Here is a 27,409-nt window from a genome sequence, read left to right as displayed (position 1 = left end):
GCCAATCAGGACGCAGGGCTGGAGTTTCATAGATGTGACGTAGTGGAGAAGCGACCGTGAGACTGTTTTGATTCAGACAACAACGGCGGCTCGCATTGAGGAAACAAGCGTTAGCATTGATGCTGCTATTTGTTCCGTGTTGTCCAATCTACCTAATAATGTTTCATTAAAAGAACATCAGAGAAAATACAATGTTTTCGCCCTTCTCCCGACCGGATTTGGCAAGTTTTGTTTTCCGGGACGCGTCCGCAGCAGAGCGGTTAGTGCGAACCATGTTAAGGCCCATTCATACCTCACGTAAAAGACGGATATGGATACGTGTGGAGTGTTTCATACGTTCTAACCGTCGATTTCGTCCGTACTTTGACACGAAAATTGGGAGCTTACGATTACGGACGAAACGGATCAATATGGAGCAATACTACCGGAAACGGTGGGGGCGCTATTGAGTTTGCAGTACAAAATGTCAACAAAATCACAAAGAAGGTTATGATTCTGGGCTTTAAACAATGGCGGGATTCGAGGAACAACTTGCGGAACTTGTCCGCAACTACCCACACATATGATGTGTCGTGTCCGGGGCACAGGGACAAACAAAAAGTTTACTTACGGAGCAAATACAACAAAATCACGTCTTGGACCGTCGCCATGTTTGATCTGTGACGAATCATTGGCGCTCAGCACTGCCACCTAGAGAAAATATTGGTTATTGCGCACCTCAACGGACGGAGGTATGAAGGAGTCAACGGATAGGAGTCAACGGATAGAACGTACGGACAGAAATACGGACGTGTAGGCCAAACGTAGGGTATGAATGGGCCTTTAGGAGGCCTTTAGTCCTCGACGCGGTCAGCCCGGGATCGACTCCGACCCGTGGCGCTTTGCCGCCTGTCTTCCCTCCTCTTCCTGTCATTTCACTGTCAATAAAACGCGTGCCCCTAGAGCCGCCAACACATAAAAAAAAAAAAAAAAAAAAGTTTTGTTTTTTCCTGCGTCTGTCTCATCAGCGTCACGGGTTAGCTTCGGTGTGAGTGGTTGAAATAGCACGTCGATAAAGATGACAGACAAGTGGCTTATCCAATCATATGCAAGGATTTTTGATAAGGCCCAGCCTTCAATAAAGGCAATTCCTATGGATCAGTCCCAGATGGATGTGAGTGAAGCTAGGCGGAGCGACGTACGTCTGGCGAGAGTCAGGTTAAGAAGAACTGGGAGTGAATCTGGATTTTATTCAGTTCAACAGACAAGTTGGTTCAGTAGTCCACTCAATTTTTCAATTCAATTCAATTCAATTTTATTTATATAGCGGCAATTCATGATACATGTCATCTCAAGGCACTTTCCAGAGTCAATCAAATTATACAGGTTGCTCAAAAAGTTTCCTCTCTAAGGAAACCCAGCAGGTTGCATCAAGTCTCTCCAAGCAGCATTCACTCCTCCTGAAGGAGCGTAGAGCCACAGTGGACAGTCGTCTGCATTGTTCACTCTTTTACCACCTTTGTGTTTTGCTTAAAGTTGAGCCTTTTTTGAAGCGTGCTGATCTTGAGAAGGCTAATCAAGCTTTTATCAGCTCTAGAACTGACTGCTGCACCGCTCTCTGAGTCTTTTAACCCACACGCCCAGATGTGACGGCATCATCCCCGTTATGTTGTGGCTGGCGGTTTGAGAGCAGATTTTAAACTTTGTGTTGTTTTTAAAGCTCTGAATGGTCTCACCCACCCTGCTTACATACTTAAGGTCTACTTGAACGCTCCCAGAGCCACATCTAAACATTGGGGGGACCGGGCCTTTTCAGTCCTGGCACCCGGACACTGGAACCAGCTCCATCCCTGAGCCTGGCCTGTTTAAACCCAAACTTAAGACAACCGCTAAGTTTACATGCACATAATTTCACTGTCGGATTGAAATGTGTTTAGATTAAAAAGCAAAAAAATATTTGGATTGTACCGTTTACATGGGGCGATTAATCAATTAACTCGATCATGAGCTGCGTGTATATGCACCTGGCTTTATTCAGAATAGGACCACTCTGACACCCACAGTTAGCAAATTCCCCTTAAAAAAACACAGAAGAAGAATAACCTCTGTTTTTGCTGAACAACATAAAATGGGTCCACTCTGATGCGCTCTTCTCTTCAGCTCGTGCATTTCTTTAGTTTTTAGGTGTAGAAGGTCAGATGTGCATAGAAAAGGTTGATTCATGTCTTGGTGATCTGCTTTGTTGTTGTTTTGGCCACATGTGATCATCATGCCACTGAGATCCCCAGCGATGACTCTTTTTCTAACTTTCTGGCGAAGGCTAAAATGTTTTTATATAAAATGTCCTGGTTTATTCATGATGCCATGAGCTTGAAAAGGCCTTTAGAATGATAAATAGGCCCAGCGGCACAGATTATCCACCGTAGTTAAAGACAGACCAAAGGCCCTCATCCATAAATTCATTCTTTATCTCCCACCAGAACCACCTGGACTTTCTTTTTAACTTTATCTGGCTGTAGATATGGGAAAGTTTGTGAGTAGCCATTTCTGAAGCCATTCCTGGACTTATACAGATCACTACAAATAATTTTTAAATGCTGTTTTCTCTCAATTCAATTCAATTTTAGTTATATAGCGCCAATTCATGAAACGTGTCATCTAAAGGCACTTTACAAAGTCAAATTCAATCAGATTATACAGATTGGTCAAAGAAAAAATCCAATTTCCCATTTTGAAGAGTCGCCAAGGGAAATTGATTTCTGTACCATATTTAGACCACAGAAACCAAGGTTGTTATGAATTACTAATTAAATGTACACTTTGGTCAATTTGTAAAAAATAAAGTCTCGGTAACAAAAAAAAAACTGCTTTGGTCACAGATTTTTAAAGAAATGTTTAAAGTTTGACTGTGTGATTAAGCTAAAACCCAAAACGATTATTTTATTTTTTGTTTTAACTATATGAAACAACCTTGTCCTTCTTTAATACAATTTCACCCATCAGCTAGCATTTGTTGTTGCAAAGAGGATGTTCAATATGCTGCGAGAAATACCTTTTGTTGTTTTATTTTTTATTTTAAATCTCTATGAAATGCTAAACATATTTTCTGCATTAAATGCAGATTATCAACAAACACAAAGCTTTGCAACAGCAGAAAGAGAGCTTGTACTTTAAAATTACCTTTTATCTGACAATCATATATCACAGGAGCGTGTCGGCTATAAAAAGTGTTAATACTGAAGTTCCATGTTTTGAAAAAAATTTAAATAAAATGTTTCCAGCTCTAAAATAGTGGCCTAACATGGATTTTCAGCTTTGTTGCTTTTTGCCCCCTGGTGGTCATCTCTGAAACATTTAAATCTTTTTTTTATCTCATTTACATTTTTCGTATTTATTACTTCAGTCTAAAACTGATTCGTCTGGATCTAAATGTGACTAATATTTTTAACGGGTGCTTTCAGCTTAACGGGGTCGTCCCGCACGATAATCTGGTCCTGATCAAAATGAGGCCTGACGAACACGGACGTTTTGGCTTCAACGTTAAGGTGAGTTTTAAATCTCCGGTTCATTGGATAATTCCCAGTCTGCTGAGGCTCTGGACCTTTAACGAGTATCTTTATCTCCAGGGTGGGGCTGACCAGAAGATGCCTATCATTGTGTCTAGAGTGGCTCCGGGAACCTCGGTGAGTAAACGACTCCACACACAACGATTCCCACTAAAACATCTGAGCCTGCAGCCCAGCAGGAGCCTTTCGGTCACCTGATGCTTTCCTGGCCAATAAAATCTCCCCGTTTTACCTTCCACTCCGTGTCTGCGGCTCCAGGCCGACCTCTGCGTGCCTCGCCTTAACGAAGGGGACCAGGTGGTCCTAATAAACGGGCGGGACATCTCTGAGCACACCCATGACCAGGTGGTGATGTTCATCAAAGCCAGCTGTGAAAGCCATTCAGGGGAGCTCATCCTATTGGTCAGGCCCAACGGTAAGCTCTTCAGAAATGTAAGGTGAAGACAAAAGTAGTTTATAGCCCAATCAACGCATAAACTGAAAGGTTTAACCATAATGACGATTACGTTTAGCTTGCAAGGCTGAGAACACGATCACCAGCTGTGAAGAGCAATAGCATCAAGTTTTGGGGGGGGGGTTTATGCTGCAGGAGGGAACTGGTGCACTTCACAAAATACAGGGAAGAAAACATTACATGGAAATAATGACGCAACATGTTGCCTTGTCAGCCAGGTCGTTAAAACTAGGCCACATTCTGATCTTCCATATGAACAACACCCTTAATATAATTAAAGCCCCTTAAGGCCAACAAAGGTAATGTTTTGGAGTGGCCATCACAAAGGCCTGCACTGCAAAAACAGAACTTAAAATAAGTAAAATGTTCTTAAAATATGTGTATTTGTCCTTGATTTGAGCAGGTAAATAAGATGGTTTGCCAATGGAACAAGATTTTTGACCTTAAAATAGGAACAGCTCATCTCCATTATCTTATTTCAAGTGCAGAATGTCTAATTATCTTATATTAGGGGTCAAAATACTCATTCCATTGGCAAATAATCTTATTTACCTGCTCAAATCAAATCACTAACTTTAAGAACATTTTACTTATTTTTAGATCTGTTTTTGCAGTGTGATACTCACTCTCATAGAAAATTGAGCTAAAACTGGGGTGTGTATAAACAAGGTGAGGTTTGCAAACCGTTCTTTAAGAGATTAAAACAATTTTCTAGAATGCATTCAGCCTCCCTGTTAATCGCTTTAAGGATTGCTCTCTCTCTCTCTCTCTCTCTCTTTTTTTCTTGCTGCCTGAAAGAACTGCAGACATATTTGTACTTGTGGTATTTACCTTTCAAACATAATGTGCAGATAGCTGACATTGGGTGCCTTAGCAATCTGATTCCAGTCAAAAGCTTCTTGCACACTTGATCTCTAATTGGTTTCAATTTCTCATTTTAATTGTACTATATTTGTATTGTTTTTTTTATAAATGAGTATAAGAGAATATATAGAATGAATCATTTTTAAGTAAACTTGCTGTTTGTGAAAACTGTTAAACCTCATTATCCTTCTAATCCTCCTTGATTAAGACTGGAATTTAAACGAGATGATATTAGCCTGTTAATTAATCAGTCTGTCTAACATGTTACAAACTCTAAAATCTATGTAACTAAAGCAAATCTGTGTGTTTCGCCCTGGAAATGTTTACAAATAGCACAATTTGTCTTTATTTGTGAGGAAAGGTGTCGTAGCCTCCTTTCAGCCAGCTGGCCTGCTGTGTGCAGTAACAGGGGAGGGCTGCGCTAGTCAATGATAACGACAGCAGACTCTGACTTCTCATGGAAAGGACAATAAACTTAAAGTGCTTGGATTGTTTTAAATGGTAGCTTTTTAAAGACAAAATAGTTTTTTTATTGTCTTAAAGGCCAAATCCTGCAGTGTCCCTTGTGCTAGAGCACAGGTGTCAAACTCAAGGCCCGCGGGCCGAATCCGGCCCATCAAGGTAAATTATCCGGCCCTCAAGAGCCAACAAAAAGGCATATAATTTCATAAAATCGAGGCATATATCCTTTTAAAGTGTATAAAGTGGCTAAAATTGTGCTTCCTGTAAGTGTAACTCACCCCAGTATCAACTTTTTTTGCAGATAAACTGTATAAACTGGGCCTAAGGGGGCTACTTTTATGTTACTGTGCATTTTTTATACTTCTATGTGACCTAGAATGAAATTATGAAATGAAAAGTATCGTCTGTACACGTGCAACCGGCCCTTTAAATGACTTCATGACGCCAAAGTGGCCCCATATAAAAATGAGTTTGACATCCCTGTGCTAGAGGATTGTAAATCTCCGTCAAGCAAACATAAAGAAACATCAACGTTGGTCAAGTCTAAAAGTTGGATTTATTTTTTTTATTTTTCCTCAAATAACAAGACCGTGTTTGTTTTATCAAGTTGCAGAAATGAGATTTGTTTCTGTGTCTTCCAGCCATCTACGATGTGGTGGAAGAGAAGGTGGACCCGGAGCCGGAGTTTCAGTACATCCCAGAGAAATCTCCACAGGACCCCACCCAGCTCGACCAGCACGCCCTGAGGGACTCCATGATGGCTCTGAAAGAAGGCTTGAGTAGCGGAGCCATACTGGCTCAGTTTGATGTGAGGAGAGCAGGCTCACACCGTCAGACCTGTGCATTAACCGGCGGAGGAAATGCTTTATCTTCCTGACGATCTCCGCCTTTGATCCCACAGCAACTGTACAGGAAGAGGCCGGGGATGACCATGCTGTGTGCCAAATTACCTCAGAACGTTTCCAAAAACCGCTACAGAGACATATCCCCATGTAGGTGACTCCCTCCTGGCTCCGCCTGCTTTCATCTTCAACTCTGTCTCTGTGTAATCTCCCTGTTCTCGCCTCTCTCCGCCGACAGATGATGCCACACGGGTCGTACTGAAAAGCACAGACGACTACATCAATGCAAATTACATCAACGTAAGCTCGCTCCTCCTCCTCAGTGGAAAAAAAAACGCCCTATTTTTTTTTAATTATGAGCTTTCATGTGACTCACCTGTGAGAAAGAGACAAGAGGACATGTTTTCTAACATTATCTGCTGCTCGACGTTTCCCTCTGTGCAGATGGAGATTCCTGCGTCCAGCCTGATAAACCGCTACATCGCGTGCCAGGGCCCACTGCCCAACACCTGCCCCGACTTCTGGAGAATGAGCTGGGAGCAGGGCTCGTCCATGGTGGTCATGCTGACCACGCAGGTGGAGAGAGGGCGGGTATGTACAACCACTGCCATCTGCTCCCTAACCCTCCGTCTTCACTTATTCACTGTAAACGCCCTTTTTGACTTGTTTCAGTTTAAAAAAGTATGTGAATGAAAGAAAAGCGTTTCCTATGTAGCCCAGAAATGCCAGAAATAAGTGAGTTAATTAAAGCATAGATGAGGTGTGTGGAGCATCAAAGACAAATACGTTTGCAGACCTTTTCATTCCGTCCATCACCCCTTTTTCTATAATAATAATAATAAAAATAATCATCTTTATTGTCATTGCAGCATACACTCCATATAATTATGTTCTCTGCATTTAACCCATCCCCTTGGGGAGCAATCTGGACTAGGGCTGGACGATAATTCAATAACGATACATATCGATCAATAGACTTATATCAATGATAAAAAAGTGTCAATAAAAGGTTTAATAGAATAACAGATTTCCTTCCTTTTGCATTCTAGCCATGTAGGTTAATACTACAGTCATTACATCCTCCCAACCAATCACAACCCAGACCCAGGAACCTCCATCACTAAGCCACGCCCCCTTCAGAGAGTTTAAAGACCAAGCGTTCTTTTTCATTTTTAAAAACGTACAGTTTTGGTAAAAAGTTGGTTGGATAAAGGGCTGAGTTTGATTTCAGTGTTTGTGTGTTCTGTATCTAAAAATAGGTCGCTAAGCAACAGCATAAAATGGCCTGGGCTGCACTTAAAAAATCTATGTGTTTGAATATGAATATAATTTCTATTTTAGCGATACGCTTCTTGTCTATGTTGTCCATGTTATCCCCAATGTGGGGATAAGTGTCATGCTCAGGGACCCAGAGTGGCAGTCTGTGGGAGTTGAACCCAGAACCTCCAGGACACAAGTATAATGCTCTAACCCAGGGTTGTCCAAAGTGTGGCCCGGGGGCCATTTGCGGCCCCTGGACTGATTTTCTGCGGCCCCCCCGACTGCATTTTGTCAAACAATTTGGTTCCACCACTAATTAAAAATAACATTTTAATTAGGGAAAAATTATTGCAGACAAGTTAAAACCTTTCAATTGAAAATATTAAGATTAACACAAAATACTTAATAACTACACTTTTTATATTCTCTTTAATTTCATAGCAAATGGGACCACAACAATCATGCACAAACTCTGCTTTTATTTGTCTATCAAAATTGGTTGAATACAACAAGAGTTTTCAGAGAAAGACTGACCCAAAACCTGTTCTTATTACTGAGAATTGATAAATAAAAAGTCAACCAATTCCCAAGAGAGTTTAAAACTGGGATGACCAAATTCTAACTTGGCAAATGTGAAAAACTATTTTTAAGTTTTGGATCAATTCTCTTTCCAACAGAGAATCTGACTAACTTAATTAAAATACTTCATTCACATACTTTGTGGAGCAGGTTTAAAACATTTGGTGTATGTATGTATCTATCTATTTTATTTTATTTTTCCTTTTGGCCCTCGTGTACTTTTGACTTTACTATTTTGGCCCACGTCACAGAAAGTTTGGACACCCCTGCTCTAACCACTGGGCCACCTCTCCCCACAGTCCGTATTTAACACCCCCCTCCTGTAGGAAAATCTGCCAGAATTACCTTTTTTTGTCCAGACTTTTAAAATGGATTAAAAAGGATGGAGAATCCTGGAAATTTGTTGTGAAAAACATCCGGTAACGATCACAGCCATCATCAGAAAGACAGGATTTTAAAGTACTTCTTGATTCTGAGATCGACCAGCTCGGAAATACATGCATTAGTGACCATATTTTCAAAAAATGTAGCATTAAGATCGTGATTGCGCCGTTAAAAGTTTTTTTTTAAGGACTTAAAATAGTCCCTCGGCGACCGCTAGGCTGAAAATCCACACTTTGGGTCGATGACGTAGTTTGTGGGTGTTTGTGGGCGTCGAACCGAAAGGGCTGTGGGGATAGACCCATAGCCCTTTCGGTTCGGAACCCCCATGCCGCTCACTAGAGAGCATGTCGCTTCTCAGCAGGCTGCTGTGATGACGGCGAGATTTCTACGCTTCACTGCGCGATGAGCTGCCTGAAGAAGACAGCGTTTATTTATTTTTATTTTACAATTTTGTAAACTGAATGTTACAATCTTGACATGATTATATGAGTTGTTTTACCGAGAAACCGATCAGAAGCGCCGTGAAACCCCGCCTCTCTGGCTGCAGCGCTCCTGACACAGAGGGGAACAGATTTTCACAGGGGAGCTGAATTTCGCACAACACCGTGACTTTTTGGGTTTGGAAATGTGTGTAAAGAGACATTATCCTTGTTGGTAGTTTACCAACCATAAGCCACACATTTTTTTAGCCATGTTTAATCCGTCTATTTGTCTTTGAGAAAGCGAGTTTGCAACCAGGAAGTATCTTGTTACCATGTCAACAGATCAACGCCTATCCACATATTACGTCATCGGTCATGCAACATTTTTTTATGAGCCTTGAGCTAAAAAGCCTTAAAAATCCACTTTTTCATCGAATTTTGATTTTTTTTTTTTTTTTCCCCTCAGGTCATAATAATATGTGAACTTTCTAACATTTAGCAACTTGTATGATCTCAAAATCAAGAAGTACTTTAAGTATCCGTCTCTGAAAGAAAGGAACCAGCATTACATCCTTCCGTCTGCGTTTGCAGGTCAAGTGTCACCAGTACTGGCCCAACCCGGACAGCAGCGCCACCTACGGGGACTTTAAGGTGTCGTGCCACAACGAAGAGGGCAACTCCGCCTTCCTGGTGCGGGAGATGACGCTCACTCACACACAGGTAACACACACACACACACACACACACACACACACACACACACTACAGCCAACAGGGAGGTAGAGGCGGCGCTCCAGATACACTCAGCGTGCCGAGGACCCCGAAGAGCTGTGTAGCCATAGTGACCGGTGTGGGCTGATCTTTTTCTGGATGCTGGGCGAGAAAAGATGAACTAACCAGAGGAGCGAGGAGCTGGAGGAATAGTTTTTGTTTGCGAAGCAGAGAATGTATGTAGATGAAAAGTTTATTGCCTTGTTGAAGTGCATGTTCTCCTCTTTCTACGAAAGACGTCCTGGGAAGTCTTGTAATTTGTACGTTTTTTGTTTGTTTCTTTCTTCAGAGCGACCAGCAGAGAGAGCTCACTCAGCTTCAGTACCTGGCCTGGCCGGACCACGGCGTTCCCGACGACTCCACAGACTTCCTGGACTTTGTGGCTCTGGTGCGAAGCAAACGGGCCGGACAGGATCAGCCGATGGTGGTGCACTGCAGGTACACAGTCTCTGAATTTACGTCAGCAGGAAGCCGGTGATGAGTTGTGCTTAGATAGCCTTCATCTTCAGTCACAGAAGTAATTTTCTCTCGTCCGTCGTGTGAAAATGAAAGCACCCTCCTATTTAATTATGAAGTTTTATGGAGCATGAGGTAGCTTGTTATGTTCACATTTAGTTAAAAAAAAGCCTCAAATAAGCTTTGTCTTTAAATTTTTTTTTAGTTTTTTAGCCTGGAGTACATACAGTAAGTGTATGCCATGGTGGAAAGACTGTAGGGAAGCAATTGTTGCACCCCGTCAATCTGGCAAGGGTTACAACGCTCCTTGCAGATAATCTAAAATCCACCATTCTGCAGAGAGAAATGTTATAAACTAGTGGAAAACTTTTAGGTGAGCTGCCAATCTTCCCAGAAATGATCATCCATTCAAACTTCTCCCAAGGGGAGAATGTGTAGTGCTCAAAAAAAAAAAAAAAAAAAAGGCACAACTTGGTAATCCTGATCAGACACACTTTTTATTATAGTGGGTAAAACCATCCTGACAGTACTAAATACATTATGTATTCAGAAAATATATAATATAAGATTCCGGGGGTATCACCTTATCTATTGTTTATCCCACATGTCACTCATTCTGACGCGCTCACGTAACGCCAGTGTCCATTGTTCATAGTTTTCACTAGCTGGCTGTCAATGCGCACTTCTAGTGTTTATTTATCTGGTTAGCTTAGCAGTTAGCTTAGCGGTTAGCTTAGCGGTTAGCTTCTGTGTTAGCCGTTTATTGTAGCTCCGCTGTTCTCTCTCTATACTTTGAACATGGCTGAGAATCGTAAGACATAAACCGCTTACAAATTTAAGAGAAGAAGAGGAAGGCCTCAGTAGAAAGAAATAAAACCAAAGTGAATCTGGAGATTTTTTTTCACGCGATCCCCCTGAAGAGCAGATGAGCAGGTGGGATGGTCCTGCACATGCAGAGTTATTCAAACAGGGACTTGGGGAAACTTTCCGAAAAATCGTTGACTCTACCATTAGGTTGTTGAATATTAAGGTTAAATCTAAGAAGTATACGTTTTTTTGAAGTGTCTCCGGGAAAAGGCCAGTTGTTTCTGAAAATGACATGGCAAAAAGCAAAGTCACAAGATTTCTTGGAGCAATGATCTCTAAAACGATCACAGCAGAGAGATTATGTTGGGGCAGGAAGTACCACCTATAAAACACCTTATGCCGGCTGTCAAGCACGATGATGCTGAAGTGGGGATTTTATCATCCATTATTTAACTATGTTAAAGCTAGTTCAGTGAAGTCTTAGAAAATTAAAAATAGAAAACGTATTTTCAACGTAATGTCCTCAACTGATAATTAACAAGTGGGACCAGAAGCTATAGAAGCAGACATTTTGCTACCTGCAGCCATATGATAACATTATGCCAGGCAGGAACGACATCAGCTGTGTGTTTTTTACACAGTTAAAACAATTATTTAATTTATGTGCAGTTGGGGTTATATTTATTTTATAGTACCGTATTTGTCAGACTATAAGGAGCACTTAAAATCCTTAAATTTTCTCAAATATTGATGGTGCACCTTATATATGATTACTGTTGTGCTTACTAACAGATTTTATGATATAATGCGCTCAGAAATCTGTTAAAATGTGTAAGTATGACTTTGGTTAGCAACAAAGTCGCTGTTCTCAATGGATATTCAGAGCATTACAGTACACTGTCACTACCTGATAGGACCCCTGAGCTGTCTACAAGACTGCCTGACTGTAATGTCTAAACTAGAAGTGCATTCATGTAAAGCAGTCTGTGCCCAGAGTACGCACTAGCAACAATAAAACTAGTAAGTTTATTCAATATAAATAATTATTTTGGCCTTATGTTAGAATCAGAGCAGTGTAGTCCAGCTACTCTGTCCTCCTGACAGAGACGGATAGAGAGCTGTGGACGTGGAGGAGTGATATTACACACTTGGGAAGAATATTTAGTTTAGTTGGTGTGTTTAGTTTCTCATGTCCTGACATTTCACCATCTAAGAAGAGAGAGGCTTTAATTTCTGTCTATGTCTATGTTCTGTCTATGTTTTTTTGTTTTTTTTTCTCCAGCGCCGGCATTGGTCGAACAGGGGTCCTGATCACCATGGAGACTGCATTGTGTCTGATGGAGTGCGGCCAGCCTGTGTATCCTCTGGATATCGTCAGAACCATGAGAGATCAGAGAGCCATGATGATACAGACACCCGTAAGAAGACCGCTCCTTGTGACCTTGCTGCTGCCTCCATCCTTCCTTTGCTTCCTTCGTTCGTTCCCTTATTTTCTTCCTTATATACTTCCTCTTGCGTCCTTTCTTCCTTGTTTTTTTCCATTTGTGTCTTTACTTCCTTGTTTGTTTGTATTTTCCTTAACTCTCCTTCTTTGTTTCCTTTCTTGATTGTATTTTTCATTATGTATACTTCCTTTCTTCTTTATATACACTTTGTTTCTTTCTTTCATTCATCCATCCATCCAGTTTCTGGTTTTTGCAGATTTCACATTTAAATCTTGTCCCCCTGTCACAAATTTATAGTGAAATGTAGTATTTCCTCATTTTTAAACGGACCTAAATGAGTGCAAGCTCTGGAAAATTTTATTATGTAAATGTATGAAATATTTGCATTCGAGGTTTGCAGGAACCCTGGAGCAGGGTTCCTGCGGATCCTTAAAAAGTCTTAAAAGGCATTGAATTCTGTAACTTAAAACTAAGGCCTTAATTGGCAATAAAATGTCTTAAATCAGTCTTTCTTAGGTCTTAAAATTGTTACCAGGTCATAAATAGGATTTTATTTTTGTAATCCTTACTAAACAGTAAAATAATTGACACAATTATAATTTTTTTTAATTTACCAAACGGCTCAATGTAACCATTATTGGTTCCGTCCCGATAGCGGAACCAATAAAAACCGTTGTGGCCGGACCATAGCTGGAAAAAAGAGGTGGTTTTTAAAAGTGATTTATAGTTTATTTTAGTAGGGAACAAAACCAAAGTTTGTGAATTCAGTTCAGTAGTTGTTAAAAATATATCTGTAATTAGCTTTCTTCCTATATGAAATGTTTTTTCAAAATTTTAAACATGTCTACTGGGCCAGAAAGTAATGGTTTATGTTAAAATAAACATTTGGGTGAAGTTGTCGCAACCAGGTTTTTCTTGTTTATCGTGAATTTGATCTTAACTTTTTATTTCAAGTGGTATTAAAATGTCTTGAATTTAACTTGCATTATGCTGTAGGAACCATGTGGAGTCCGATCGGCGCTTACGGTTTTCTCCTTTATTCTTTATTCACTCAATCAGAGCCAGTACCGCTTTGTGTGCGAGGCCATCTTGAAAGTGTACGAGGAAGGTCTGTTCAAGCCCCAAACACTGGCCCTCTACCAGCAGAAGGAGAAGCCAAGGGAGGAAAAACTTGGGGAGGAGGAGGAGAAGAAGAAAGAGGACAGAGTGGAGGCTGAGAACGCGGATGACGAAGAGGAGGCAGGCGTGGTGGAGCTGCTGGAGGGAGGCCTGGATGAAGAGGACGAGGATGACGACGACGACGAGGAAGTGGAGGTTTTGGACGTGGGGGAAGTGACGGAGGAGGAGGAAGAGGAGCCGAGCGTGGCGAGCTGCACCAGCGTGACGAGCGAGACCAGCGCGAATCCCGAGCCGGAGCCGGATCCCGTTCCTGCCGACGCCTGAGGTCACTGGGAGGAGGAGAAAACAGAAGCACTGTTGCACTTTACGCTGACAAAAACGGATAAAAGGACAAACAAACACGAAAATTATGAACAAAGACAATAACAAACAAACAAACAAACAAAAAAATCCAGCTGTGTTGAATAGGTACAGTGACGGGGTGTTTTATAATCAGGGTTAGAAAACAAGTGTACAAAGACTAAAACAGTACGAAAAAAATCAATTCTGGATTGGGAAATCGCTGTAGTGCCATAAATCTGAAGGGGAGGGGCTGCCCCCCCCCCCCCGCCCCCCCCACACTCCTTCATTTCTTTCTTTTTACCCAAAGGGTCGCCCTATCCCCTCCTAAGCGAGTCTGCCAGACGGACCTGCCTTTTAGCCGACGGAGAGAAATCTTATCTTTTGTTGCTCAGAGTATTTATCGTGTTTCAGTTCAAACCGTGTCCACCGAACAAAAGCAAAAGCTCCACGTTCTGTTTGTTTGTACCAGTCTAGAGCTTCATGCTTTCCAGATTAAATCTTAACTAGTGAAATAGTGTTCCCCTGCTCTGTTTTTGTTTTATTGTTTGGCTTTTCGTGGCGGGGGGAGGCGGAGGTGGTGATCTAATTTATTGTATGTGGTTTGATCTTTCTCCGCTTTCTTGTCTACGTTTTTTGACAGCATAGACTCACAGGTGGACGGCTGAAAGCACTTTCTCTCCTCTTTTACTCGACGGCGTGGCAAGCTCGGTACTTTCTAATGCCCTGTGCTGTTTTTATTCTTAGCTTTGACGCGCGCACACACACACACAAATATTCATAGTTTGCAATCCTCAGGGCCTTTGTTTACTGGAGATCAATATTTGCAAATATCCCCAGCAGTATTTAGTCCTCTAATTGGAGTTAACGGGCTTAGACAGGAAAAAAAAAAGTGATTACTCAGCTAGAATCTCAAACTCAACAACAATCACTTCACTTTTTTTTTTTCTTTTTTTTTTTTGTTCCGTTCAGTGTTCCTGCTGAAGTGTCCTTGAGCCAGACACCAACATTAAAGCCCTGTTTCATTCCAGAAGACATCTTCAGTCTGACCAGGATGAGTTTGCAACGCAGATATTTCATGCTTTTTTTTTTTTCTTTTTTTTTTTTTTAGAGGTGGTGAAAAGCTGCTACAATGTTTATGCAATCAGTATTTTTCTTTCTTTCTTTCTGTGGTGCTTCGTTACAGTGAGCCGATCTCAGCCGCTTAAAAGCTCCTGATCTGAGAATGTCTTCACGCACAGGGTGGGTCAAGACTTCTGTAGGTTTTTTTTTTTTTTTTTTTTTTTTTATCTGAGCTTAGTGGACAGAAAATAATCCAGAGGCAGCACAAGAATAACGTACGATCGTCGTTTCCATCTGATCTTCTCCAGCGTCCCTATCATTTCACAGCAGCTGTTAAATCAATGACGATAAAAGAGAAGAACGGATTGTTTTTACCTCACTAGGGTTTTTTTTTGTTGTTGTTGTGGGTTTGGTACAGTTAATTAAACTTTATTTTTGTTAATTCGTTGGCTTCTTCCCATCCTGGTCATGGATTCGTCTAGAACGGCCTGCAGCTCTGAGTTTTGGGATACGTGTGGACCACGTCTCTGCTTCCTGTTGATCTGCCTCCTTCCTTACAATTATTCACAAAAGAGGAAATCTTTTTTTTTTTTTTACGATTTTTGTCGCCTTACGGCCCCAAACTTCAGGATTTTATATCAGCACAACCCTAATGCATAACTGTGAAGTTGAAGGAAAAGGATGCATGGTTTTTAACTTATTATTTTTTTTTATCTTGCACTTATAAAGCTCTATAGACTAAACCGTGTGTCCATTCGTCTTTTTTAAATCAGCCGCAGCTCAGTCAGAAGGGATGAAGCCTTTGCGCTGATTCTTAATTGGATTTAGGTCTGGACTTTGACTAGGCCATTCTAGCACACAAATGTGCTTTGAAGTAGATTGAAGAGTGGCCATATGTTGTTTTATTGGGAGTTGAACCTCTGCTTCTGTCTGCCTTGCCTGGTTTTCAGCGCTCCGCCATCTTTTTCCTATCAGGATGTTGCGTTTTCTCCACATGTAGCAGTGACTTTCTTTTGGCCTGCAGCTTTTTTTTTTTTTTGCTTTTTTTTTTTTTTACAAACCTCTGAGGTCTGAATAAAAACAGAATAGCTTTATTTTTAATGAGCTCATCGATGTACACACATGTAGAGTCTTCACAATCTTCCAACAGCATAATGCTTCCACCACCATTTATTTTACTTTTTTTTTTTACCCACTGAAAGAACAAAACATCTGAGCAATTCACAGAACAGCTGCATTTATACTGAAATTAGATTACAGGTGAATTATTCCCTGATTTTATTTTTGAATAGTTCTGATTAAAGAAGGTTGAATGCGTATGTTGGCAACACACTTTGGAAACCATGCTTCGTTTTACTTCTACGTCACCATTATGCACCACTTTGTATTGGCTTATTGTAGGAAGCATCAAATAAATAGAAATTGGGAGGTTGTCAGCTTATTATTAAAGGGACAAAGTTTAAGGGGTGTGAATATACCGCGCCTCCTCCTCGCCCTTTCCTCCTCCTCGTCCGTCGTTTCTGTCGCGTTGTTACGCAAGATCGAAAAAAATTCATCCAAATAAATCTGAGAGTCCTGCTCGAGAAACTATGAAACTTCCTTTTCAGAGAGCTGAATCACAATTCTGTGGATGAACAACAAGCGGCCGTCCTCTTCCATCTTTTATTTATTGTTTAAGCTTTCCTCTGCTGTGTCGCTCTCCCAGCATCCTTCAGTCATCTCCGCGTTGCCCACACAGCATCCATTCTCCTCGTTTCTTCCACCCTGATGCCTCTCTGTTTCGCTTCATTGTAGGCAGATCCCACTCTCTCTGCATGGCCTCCAGGCAAATGACACATCTGAGCGGAGTACGCTGGGTCCAGAAGCACAGCTCAGTTTTAAACCAGCTAATCAATGACTCGCTGAAGAACTGGTTTTTTACTGTTTTTGTTTGGCGCGCACACGCACGCGGGAGCTTAAAGCCGCGAATCAGCTCCGAAAGAAAAACCGAACAAAGGCGGGAAATCTCTAGAATAAGACGGAAACCGCAAGTTTATGATTTAAGTAGGGGTCGGAAATTCTGGTTGATCAAAAGTGTGGAGGTGACGAGATGTGGGGGAGGGTTTAAGTTTGGTGTATTTTTGTAAAAACAAAAAAAAAAAGAAACTAATATCGGTTTTAATTGGTTTGGAGAAGGGGGACAGCACTTTGTAGAGAGGCTGGGCCGGCAGGTAGTGCTACTGAAAATAAAAAGCAAATCTAAGAGACGTAAAGCATTGTTTAAATAAGTACTTTTATTCTTAATTTATCTTTTTTTTTTTTTGTTTTTTTTTTTGAAAAAGAGACATGTAAAGAACAAAGAAGAGAACTCCTAATGACACAGTGCCACTTGTTCATTTTCTGTAAATATTACTAGACCATGTAAATACAATGTTGTATATGAAAAAAAAACTTTAAAATAAAAGGGAAAATCATTTGTGAGCAGAAAAATGGTTTTATTTTTACTTGGATGATTCCAGATGTGACACATGCTGTGTAATTCAAAGATGTTTTCTTTGTTTTGTTTGTTTTTATTCAAAACTATAGAGTGTATATATTTAATGAACCACAAAGTGTTTTATTCCCTTGGTTTATTTGCTCCCTGTGTGATAAAAGTGAAGACTTTGTCCTCGGTTGCTCGTTTCTTTCTGGTATCATGGTTTTTCAGTGCTCTGGACGTGTCTATGAGCTTGATTCTGAACAATTAAAGCTTGTCTGTCAAAGCATGGAGATGTGGCTTCAGATCACATTGCTTTTCCACACTGTAAAAGTGAGGTTAGGCAAGACAAATTAGCTCATGAGAAAGATGTGATCACTACTTCAGACTTCAATTGAAGGGAACCTTACAGGAAAAATGGAGGCCTTGATTAAATAACAGTGAATTGCTGGGGCTGTACGGCATATTGAGGCGTTTTAGCGGGATGAATTGCACATGCCAGCTTCTATTTCACCAAATTCTAGAGATACATTAGTTTGGTTAATGAGCTTCTTGTGTTTTTAGCTAGTCTCATTGCTTTTCTATTCATTTGAGATCTGCAGGGAGTGATATTGTCATGGGAGGAGGTTGATTATGTCTCTGGTCAATCACATCTGTGTTGATTTGGGCGTTTGTTTTGTTTGCCTGCTTAAAAAACCCACTGAGCCATGTTAAGGTTTCAGAACGGCGCGGTAACTGGAGGTTTTGTTGCTTAAAAACACAATTTTTAAGCAGTTTGATCTGAAATCAGCATGCAGTTCCAGTTAAAGTCCCTTTGGCTTATAGAAAACTATGTTTATGTTTGTGAAGATAGGACATAATTTTTTTTTCTTTCAGGAATCCATAGTAGGTAGTAAAGTCATGCAATTTTTTTTTATGGAGACTTTGAGACCTCAAGAGTAAAAATGTTTTGCTTTAGCTTGAGACGGTGGGCACTGCACTGCAGGGCATGCCACCCAAAGCTTTGAGCCCACATAAAAAAAAAAAAAAAAAAAAAAAAAGCTTGGGTAAGTTCTCATCAGGGTGTATCTGATCAGAATCAGCAGGGTAGCCTACATGTCAACAAAGAAGACCATTATGGAGGAGAAGCTTTAAGTATCTCAGAATTTTGTCTTTTTTGGTAGAAGATTAAAGATACTGTGGTATAAGCATGAAAGTGCTTTGGAAGGACATACCTGAAAATAAAAGGTGAGTGACGATCTTCTTTCCTCATGATCAGTTCACTCTGGCATCAGTGCGTGACGGTGAATGGGAAGACTTTTCATTAACATATTTGTGGCCTTATTCTCTCCTGTTTTTGACTATTCTCACCGCCTTCTATGTGGAAGTACCATGGTCTGCCATCAGGGCTGGTTTTTGTTTTTAGCCCTCCGTATACCCTCACATTGCATGATGGTGAGATTATCTTTGTTATAAAACTTGCTTTGTTTTTGATGCTAAAGCATTTAAAGTAATGATGGCACTCTGCGTCAGCAAATTAAAGAAACTATCCATTTGCATGTAGCTGTTTGCTTACTTAGGAGGACCAACCCGTCTGCCTTAAAGGAATGGCATGTTCTCCCATCTTTCCTGTTTTTATGAGACCGTATGAGAAATGGTTCTCTGTGTTCCTCCACACAGATCTACATGAAGTTGTAAAGTATGAACACTGGGGGGATACATGGATTCTAAGCAGGACCAGTGTTGTATAAAGTACTGAAATCTCGGAGTCAAGTAAAAGTATAAGTACCTCTCCAAAATATGACTTTGGTAGAAGTCCAAGTCACTGACTGAAATGTTACTTGAGTAAAAGTCTTAAAGTATCTGAAATGTCTTGTACTTAAGTATGAAAATTACTGTAAAAAGAGATGTACTCAAGTAATGTAATAAAAAGTATAAGTAAAAAGTAAAACATAGCAAATGCAGTTTGAATGACATTTTTTAGATTTTGGTAAACTTTGAAAGTCAAATTCACTTAAAATAATATAAACAGCCAAGTGCAGGAGAAATTTAGTTAAGAAAATTAGGACTCTCTGCTATTAGATGCTCTACCTATACCACAAGATTAATTTAACCTGATTTACCACTGAACCCGCTTCTTATCCCATTGGTGGTGATGAACAAGACCAGGCAAGTCCCGACTTTGTCGCAGTCAATCAGTAGGTGGGGTCCAAACACTTGCATGCGTGAGTCTCTCTCTCTCTTTTTTTGTAACGAGTAACTAAACCAAACATTGAAAATGTAATGGAGTAAAAGTATGCAATTAAGTTCAGAAATATAGTGAAGTAAAAGTAAAAGTTATCAAAAAATTTTATACTCGAGAAAAGTATAAAGTACTTCAAAATATACTTAAGTACAGTAGTGAAGTATTTTTACTTCATTACTATACAACACTGAGCAGGACTCTATTATGACTCCAAACATGAAGTTTGGAGTCATAATGTACTGGTTGCTTGGTATATTCCAAATGGCATCATGGGATATGTTTAAAACGTACACAGTACGACTATTTTTTTTTTTTACACTACAATTGGTTTAACAATAAGAATTAATCCAATGATTTTCAATTTTCACAATGCAAAATAAACAAGAACTTCCCTTAGAGTTTCACAAGTTAAAGTTGGAGTTTTTTTAACCAACCTCAAAATTCAGACTGCAGGTCTGCTGGTGGTTCCTAAAGTCTCTAAAAGTAGAATGGGAGGCAGATCTGGGAGAGCCGGGTCACTAAGAAAGCTGATCAGATCATAGCCTTGGATCAGAGGCATGTCTTATCTACGTGTTTTAGTTTAATGCCCTCAAGTTGGCGTTATTACATGCCTATAATCAAAAGTACTCATTATTGTAAATATTTTATGTCTTCTGCAATTAGGTTTTTAAACTTGAATTAAGTGTCTTGTTTGCATTTCTGACCATTGTGTATAAAAGGTTGTAGCACATACTTATCTGGTTGTCTATTTTCTGTGTATGTCTGGCTGGGTCACTGATATGAATTGCCATTCATGGGATTAATACTTTTTTTTTTCTTGATTCTGAGATCTTTTAGCCATCAGGCTCCTCTCCTGTGGAACCAACACCCTGTTTGGTCCGTGAGGCAGACACCCTGTCTACTTTTAACACTATGCTCAAAACTTTCCTTTTTGATAAAGCTTATAGAGTGCTTAGGATATCCTGAGCAATCTTTTAGTTATGCTGCTATAGGCTTAGGCTGCTAGGGGGACATCAAGATCTATTTTTCTCACTGCTGAGTACTCCTACTGTTCCCCACCTTTGCATTCTTTGTTGTTATTTACGACTTTTAACTTTTTGTTATCTGTCTTTTTTTTCTCCTCATAGTAGGTACACCTGGTCTGGAGTTCTGTTTGCTGTGACATCATCCAGGGGAGGCAGATCACCTGCCATTCCCATATAACATCGAAAGGATTCCTGGATCAATGAGTGGTTCTGTGCTTTTCTGTGTCTCTGCTCTGTCTTCTCTAACCTCCAGTTAGTCGAGGCAGATGACCGTTCACACTGAGCCTGGTTCGGCTGGTGCTTTCTTTGTGTTAAAGGGGAGTTTTCCTCTCCCCTGTGTCTTCATGCATGCTCAGTATGAGGGATTGCTGCAAAGCCTTCAACAATGCAGACGACTGTCCACTGTGGCTCTAGGCTCTTTCGGGAGTGAATGCTGCTTGTCAAGATTTGATGCAATCTGCTGAGTTTCCTTAGAGAGGAAACTTTTTGACCAATCTGTCTGGATGATTTGATTGAATTTGACTTTGTAAAGTGCCTTGAGATGATACGTGTTGTGAACTGGCGCTACATAAATAAAATTTTATTGAATAGTAGTGTGACAAAATGTAAAGAGGTGTATGAAAACATTTGCACTGTGCAATTTCTGTATTTACCTTGGAAATAATAACCTATCATCTGAGTAGGTGTGGAGATAAAAAGCTTGGGGCAACAGTCTGTCTGAACAGTGTCAGCATGAAACTCCTGGAGTGACCCACAGTGTCTGAAAAGTCATTCCTTCAGTTGATCAGTAGAAGGTGCTGCAGCCTCATGAAGACAAGGTAAATAATGCAACTACAATACATCAAGGAGTAAAACGTTCTCAGATTCTGACTTTCAGTGAAATTAAACCATAACTTTTTATATTTGGTAAATATTTTTATTAATAGTACGTTGTAGCACTTTCTGCCTATGGGTCCCGTTTAGTCACCTTGTGTTGAAAGTATACAATCATAAGCTCTTAAGGAGGAAACCCGTCCAATACATATTAGTATTTGTATTTGACGATTGTCTGTCTTAAGAAAATAAAATGCAAAAAACGACCTAATGAGGAGGAAAAGGGGGTTCCGCCTCTTTAAATATGCAAATTAGGATTGTTTTATTCGGGATTTGGACTGACGTCACTTCCTGTGGAGGGCTCGACTCCTACTTTTTTGTTGGGACTGTGAGGAAAATTATACTGTGGAGGACGGACGGCGGTTTTTGGGACGAAAAAGCCGATAAACTGAGTTACTAGAGCCAAGTTACAGAGCATGGAGCTACATGAACGCTCGGTTTAGCGGAGTAAAATGCAGGCGGACGTGCTTTCCCCGTGATTTCCCCACAGGAGGCTTTTTCTTTGTAAGTATGCGAGTGAGTCGGCGAGCTCCCCTCCGAGCTAACGGTGGTGTTTGTTTTGTCGCAGCGGGGCACGTTCGGCGTCTCGTCTGCGCGGTGGGTTCTATGCGCAGCGGCCAGCCCGTGTGATAAAACGAGCGCACACCTGTTGCTTCTGTTCAGGTACTTCAGGCCCTGACCGTTACAGGTGTCGCTGGGGATTTAACGGTCGGTCGTGTCGTCGCGGAGCAGAGAATGTTCCAGAAGTCGGTTACTAAGGGGGGGAAAAAAGGCGACGTACCGTTAAGGAAAATGCGAAGTTAAAGTGGACAACACGCTATTAAATCCGCACATATTTGGTTAGATGTAACCTGAAGCAGAAAAAACGATAAATTCATGAAATAAATTCAGCTTTAAATTATTGAAATAATAATAATAAAAACGGTGGATTTAAAAACAAATCTAGTTTGGTTTGTCTTTTTTTGTCGCTGAAATTATATCATCTGAATTCACAAATCTGCTCTTTCGCACTAGAAAAAAGGGGCCATTCAACAGTTTTTAAGGAATCAGGACTACTTCATCTGAAGGGCCCCAGATCTAATTAAAAAATACTTAGACTTTAAACCGTGGACTGAGTTGGTTTAGAGCAGGGGTGTCAAACTAATTTCTATATGGGGCCACTTTGGCATCATGAAGTCATTAAAAGGGCCGCCTGCATGTGTAGAGACGATACTTTTCATTTCATAATTTCATTCCAGTTCACACAGTAGTATAAAAAATGCACAGTAACATAAAAGTAGCACCTTTAGGCCCAGTTTATACAGTTTATCTGCAAAAAAAAGTTGATATTGGGGTGAGTTACACTTACAGGAGGCACAGATTTAGCCACTTTATTCACTTTAAAAGGAAATATGGCTTTTTTTTTGGGCTCTCGAGGGCCGGATAATTTACCGTGAAGGGCCAGATTTGGCCCGCGGGCCTTGAGTTTGACACCTGTGGTTTAGAGTAATTGCAGTGTTTAAAAATAAGATCTGTAGACATACATTTCTCAGTCTGTCTAGTAGTAGAAGTTGGAAAGGGTGAACAATTAACCTAAATGTAACTCTTCTTTAGGAGTATGAATTCAAATTGACAGAAAAGAGAGCAATTTGGGATTTTTATGCCCAAATTTTTAAGCTCTGAGTAGAAATGTGTCAGTTATGCTTTCTAAGTTTTATTTAGCAGTCAAACAAAGCAGAACTCCCCTATGACTCCAAAATTCACATGTTAGGAGTCATAATGTTCTGGCTGCTTGGTATACTATAAATGCCGTTGCATAAGTTTAGCACATTGTTATACACATGCATAGTGGTGCAAAAGTCATTTTCCTTTCGTTATGTTTTGCACACAGTGCTATTCCAGTTGCCACCACAGGCCCCCCGGGCCGCACTTTGGACATCCCTGCTCTTTAGAATGGAGATTAAAGAAAAACCTCCAGCAGATGAATTTGATCTAACATGTCATCAAGAAATAAAATATTCTGCAAAGATCTGACTCAAGACCTGACAGTTTGATCCAAGTTTCAAGCTCGACCTTATCTAAGATGATTTGACTTCCAAAAAAAAAAAATGTAATTGTTTTATTTTTGTGTGTTTTCACAAGCAGACTGGTTTGAAAATTAGTTTATTTTTTTAGTTTAGAGAAATGCTGTACATATATAATCTAAACCTAAACTTCTAAATGCAAAAAAACTACCAATTTCTTTTTTTAAAATCCACCTTTTTATGTTCACATTTCACAAATGGAGTAAGGTTTTTGCAAACAACAAAAAATGTGAAATGTTTGTAGCCATTTTAAAACCTGTCCAGGTTGGTACTTTTGATTTTCAGTTCAGTTTATAACATTTGATCAATTTGCAACAAATGCCATCTTGAGGCTCTTTGCATACAGTAAGTAGTCAATTTTATCCAATCATAAAGACGGGAAAAGAAAAGCCGGAATCCAAGCCAGTTACCAAACAGTTATCAAACAATGCAGTCAAGTTTGTCAATTCATTTAAAAATATGCAGCCAATCAAAGGCCTCTAGATTCCCCTAAAAGCAGTGAAGCCTTCCTTACAGTACGTTCACACCGAACATGAACAATGCAAAGTTTTCACGTTGATCGTCTGCCGTTGGCCGCTTGACATTTCGCCTCTCTCCTTTAAACGATTCGTTCAGACAAGGCGGTGACATTTAGCCCAACTCACCTCATCATGAAATAGGAGGAATGTCTATCCACTTGCCAGCTCTTCTGGTCTGTTTTAGCTCACCATGGCAGACATGCGTTCAATTAGGGCTGGACGATGTAGAAAAAAAGCATATCGATAAAATAGAAATCATATTGATTAATAGCAATAATGATCAAGAAATTAAAATTATATATTTTAAATGCAGTCCTGGCCACTTTACGCTGGTGCTTTAAAAAAAAAAAAGAAACATTCTCTCTAAACTCTTTGAAGGGGGCGGAGCTTGGTGATGCCTTCCTAGACCTGCGTTTGTGATTGGCTGGGAGGATGCAATGACTGTAATATTAACCTACATGGCTAGAATGGAAAAGGAAGGAAAACTGTTATTCTATTGAACTTTTTATTTACCCTTTTTTCTATTATCGATATATGCCTATCGATCGATATATATTGTTATTGAATAATCGTACAGCCCTAGGTTCAATCCAAACACCCCTATAGAGCAATGACCCTTTAGCCAAAGTGGAAGTGCGTGAAAAGTGCGGCCAGTAAGGAAGGAGGTAGGAGAATTAGCCTGAATGCTACGTCTTGTGGCTAGCTTTTGCCTAGGAACCCCACGATGTCCCTCACCGGCGGCAAGAAGCCTTAAGGTATCCCACAATCCTTTGCGTGACATGACGTATCAGCACAGCCCCCTCATGGAGATCAACCAAAATGTCCAGAGAGAGGAGATCACAAGGCCTGAGGCTCCTTTCCTCCCCAGGTAGAGACTGTTGACCCCATTGAAGGTCCTGGAGCAGGAGCTAGGAGCTATTAAGGGAGTTCGGATGGAGCCATGGATTTTACCGACCGGGTCACTGTGCAGCATGTAACGTGGGAAGCCGAACAACGGCGTCAGAGCCGGCGTCCCTGGGTCCACCAGATCCTCCATAGCTGCGTCTGGAAGACATTTGCGTCCAGTTGTCCTCCCGTCTGTCCAGGACTCAGTATGAGGACCTGATGTCTCGCATGGGGGGACAGATCAGCCTCCAGGACACCACCTACATGCGCTCTATCCCCGCTGCAGTGCACCTCTCCATCTGTCCTCAGTCAGTAAATCAATCATTGCTCAAAAGAAAGAGAGCCTGATTTTTAATGTCTAAATATAATATATGAAACACGTTTTCACACTTAAATAAATGGACGAGGAGGACCCTTAACTCGACAATTCATCTAATGTTCGGGATGTTGAACTTGAATGAAACTTCCCGTTGTGCTATTGCTGCATCTTCTGCACCTTTTTTTTTTTTCTGCTGGAGTTTTTATTTCCACTGTCACTTCATGCTTGCTCAGTATGAGGGATTGCTGCAAAACCATCAGCAATGCAGACGACTGTCCACTGTGGCTCTACGCTCTTTCAGGAGGAGTGAATGCTGCTTGGAGAGACTTGATGCAACCTGCTGGGTTTCCTTTGGAAACTTTTTGACTAATCTGTATAATCTGATTGAAATTGACTTTGGAAAGTGCCTTGAGATGACATGTATGATGAATTGGCGCTACATAAATAAAATTTAATAGAATTGAACCGCGCCTTTACATGTAAACCATTCGCTACATTCACCATGTTTGCATTCAGCGTGAACGCACCCTTGGTAAAGTGGAAGCTGCGACTCGGATAGTTGCTTCCACTTTGTTGGGCGTCCTTTAATAGATTCTTCACTTCTACATGAATCCTCCCAAACTTCAGCTTGAAAACAGATTTTTTTATAACAGTTTACTTTAAAAATTATGGAACGTGCAGATAATTAAGGCCGACCGGTATTTCTGGAGCCTGAAATGTGTGGATGGTTTCAAACCAATAAGCAATCGACGTTCTTTGCAAACTGCAAGGATCACACCCTGACAAGCATCTATTCTTTAAACAGGGTGCTTGCGCAAGTCTTGAAAGTCTTAATAAGTATGGAATTTTGAAACACTGTTTTCCAGACCTTGAAAAGTCTTGAATTTTGTGTGAAAGTCTTAATAAAGTATGGGAAAAAAAATGTATGGTAGAATTTTACAGTATGCTCAAAGACATTGTGAAATGAGAAATAGGAAGGTAGGCTATAAAACTATAATTTTACTAACTGGTCACGTGCTGTATTAGCCTAATGGAATCAAACACTTGTTTGATGTGAGATTCATGTACTTGTGATTTTCGTGTTTTGAAACGTTTTCATCAGTAAAAGCATAATTTACTGTGAATAATGCATTTGTTCATTGAATACTAGCCTATAAAAAATTAACATTTCTAATAAACAGTTTGTACAATCTCAACCAATGAAGTAGGCAGTAGGCACACAAGTATACAAGTACATAAAGTTAAGGTCTTGGGGGAAAAAAAACATCAGTTTTAAAAAAAGTCTGGAATTTTAATTTGGAAAAAGAGCAAGCACCCTGTTTAAAGAAAAGCTGATTGATTTCTTTTTTTTCTTTTTTTTTTTTTTTTGGTCAAATATGATGTTAATCCAGTAAATCTCCTATCTTAACTGGTCTCTACTCCCTGGATTTCATTGGGGAGTTTCCTTCGTCGACGCGGCCTAATAATGGGTTGACCGTTAGCACAGTCTCTAGCTAACGTCTCTCTCCGTTAACAGGTGTGGTACTGTTGCTGTCCCCCGTCATGCTGAGCTTTCTGCGCAGGACTTTGGGTCGGCGGTCCATCCGCAAACACGCAGAGAAGGCCCGTTTACGAGAAGCACAGCGGGCCGTAACGCACATCCCTGCGGCCGGCGACGCCACGTCGATCATCACCTGCCGCGTCTCCCTACTGGACGGGACGGACGTCAGCGTCGACCTGCCGGTAAGCAGCGTGGCTCCAGGCGTTGCCCGGACAACGGGACGTACATGTGCGCGATGCAGATAAATACGAAGGGACATTCTGGAACTAAAGGCATTATGTAGAGCAGGGGTGTCAAACATACGGCCCGCCGAACAATTTAGTCCGGCCCTGTGGCTAAATGCATTATCATTATAAATAAAAAAAAAAAAAAACGTTTTTTTTTTTTTGTTTTTTTTTAACAGCGTCCTGTCTGGCAATGTGGCAATAAGAATTGTTGTCTTAATGCCAAAAAAAAGCTCATCAGATTTGACTTTCACAAGTAGAGCAGTACTACTTTTGCCATAGTGCTCCACTTGATTTATGAATGTGAATAGTTTTATTATGATTCATGCGGGGAATATCTCAAATCATATGGACACTACAATGGGACAGTAGGAGAGGAAAGTAAGAACAAGAAGAAGAAAAAAGAAAAGATGAAAGAAAGAGGAGATAAAAGGAAGAGAATGATAAAACAATTATTGAAAAAAAACATGTA

At 40.5% G+C, this 27,409-nt stretch overlaps 2 protein-coding genes across 6 annotated transcripts in view; both read left to right on the top strand.

Moving 5' to 3' along the window:
* Positions 1 to 17,266, top strand: part of ptpn4a (protein tyrosine phosphatase non-receptor type 4a) — a 113,829-nt gene extending 96,563 nt beyond the window's left edge. For both annotated transcript variants that reach the window (XM_036139585.1, XM_036139584.1), the window contains exons 17-27: positions 3,441 to 3,524; positions 3,606 to 3,662; positions 3,804 to 3,960; positions 5,967 to 6,133; positions 6,227 to 6,317; positions 6,406 to 6,467; positions 6,612 to 6,758; positions 9,404 to 9,532; positions 9,873 to 10,021; positions 12,129 to 12,264; positions 13,351 to 17,266. In XM_036139585.1, coding sequence (XP_035995478.1) covers positions 3,441 to 3,524; positions 3,606 to 3,662; positions 3,804 to 3,960; positions 5,967 to 6,133; positions 6,227 to 6,317; positions 6,406 to 6,467; positions 6,612 to 6,758; positions 9,404 to 9,532; positions 9,873 to 10,021; positions 12,129 to 12,264; positions 13,351 to 13,734 — 1,563 coding nt within the window. In that variant the 3' untranslated portion in view covers positions 13,735 to 17,266. The remainder of the gene's footprint in view (positions 1 to 3,440; positions 3,525 to 3,605; positions 3,663 to 3,803; positions 3,961 to 5,966; positions 6,134 to 6,226; positions 6,318 to 6,405; positions 6,468 to 6,611; positions 6,759 to 9,403; positions 9,533 to 9,872; positions 10,022 to 12,128; positions 12,265 to 13,350) is intronic.
* Positions 17,267 to 21,682: 4,416 nt separating this feature from the next.
* epb41l5 (erythrocyte membrane protein band 4.1 like 5) overlaps positions 21,683 to 27,409 on the top strand; it is a 55,699-nt gene continuing 49,972 nt past the window's right edge. For 3 of the 4 annotated variants that reach the window (XM_012882575.3, XM_012882574.3, XM_012882573.3), the window contains exons 1-2: positions 21,683 to 21,892; positions 26,690 to 26,895. In XM_012882575.3, coding sequence (XP_012738029.2) covers positions 26,716 to 26,895 — 180 coding nt within the window. In that variant the 5' untranslated portion in view covers positions 21,683 to 21,892; positions 26,690 to 26,715. The remainder of the gene's footprint in view (positions 21,893 to 26,689; positions 26,896 to 27,409) is intronic. The other variant, XM_021308639.2, reaches the window with a different exon arrangement.

This window comes from Fundulus heteroclitus, chromosome 7 (genome assembly GCF_011125445.2).
Source record: "Fundulus heteroclitus isolate FHET01 chromosome 7, MU-UCD_Fhet_4.1, whole genome shotgun sequence".
In the NCBI taxonomy this organism is placed as follows: Eukaryota; Metazoa; Chordata; class Actinopteri; order Cyprinodontiformes; family Fundulidae; genus Fundulus; species Fundulus heteroclitus.
The sequence above is the reverse complement of the archived record's forward strand: the minus strand, read 5'-3'. Positions and strand labels throughout refer to the sequence as shown.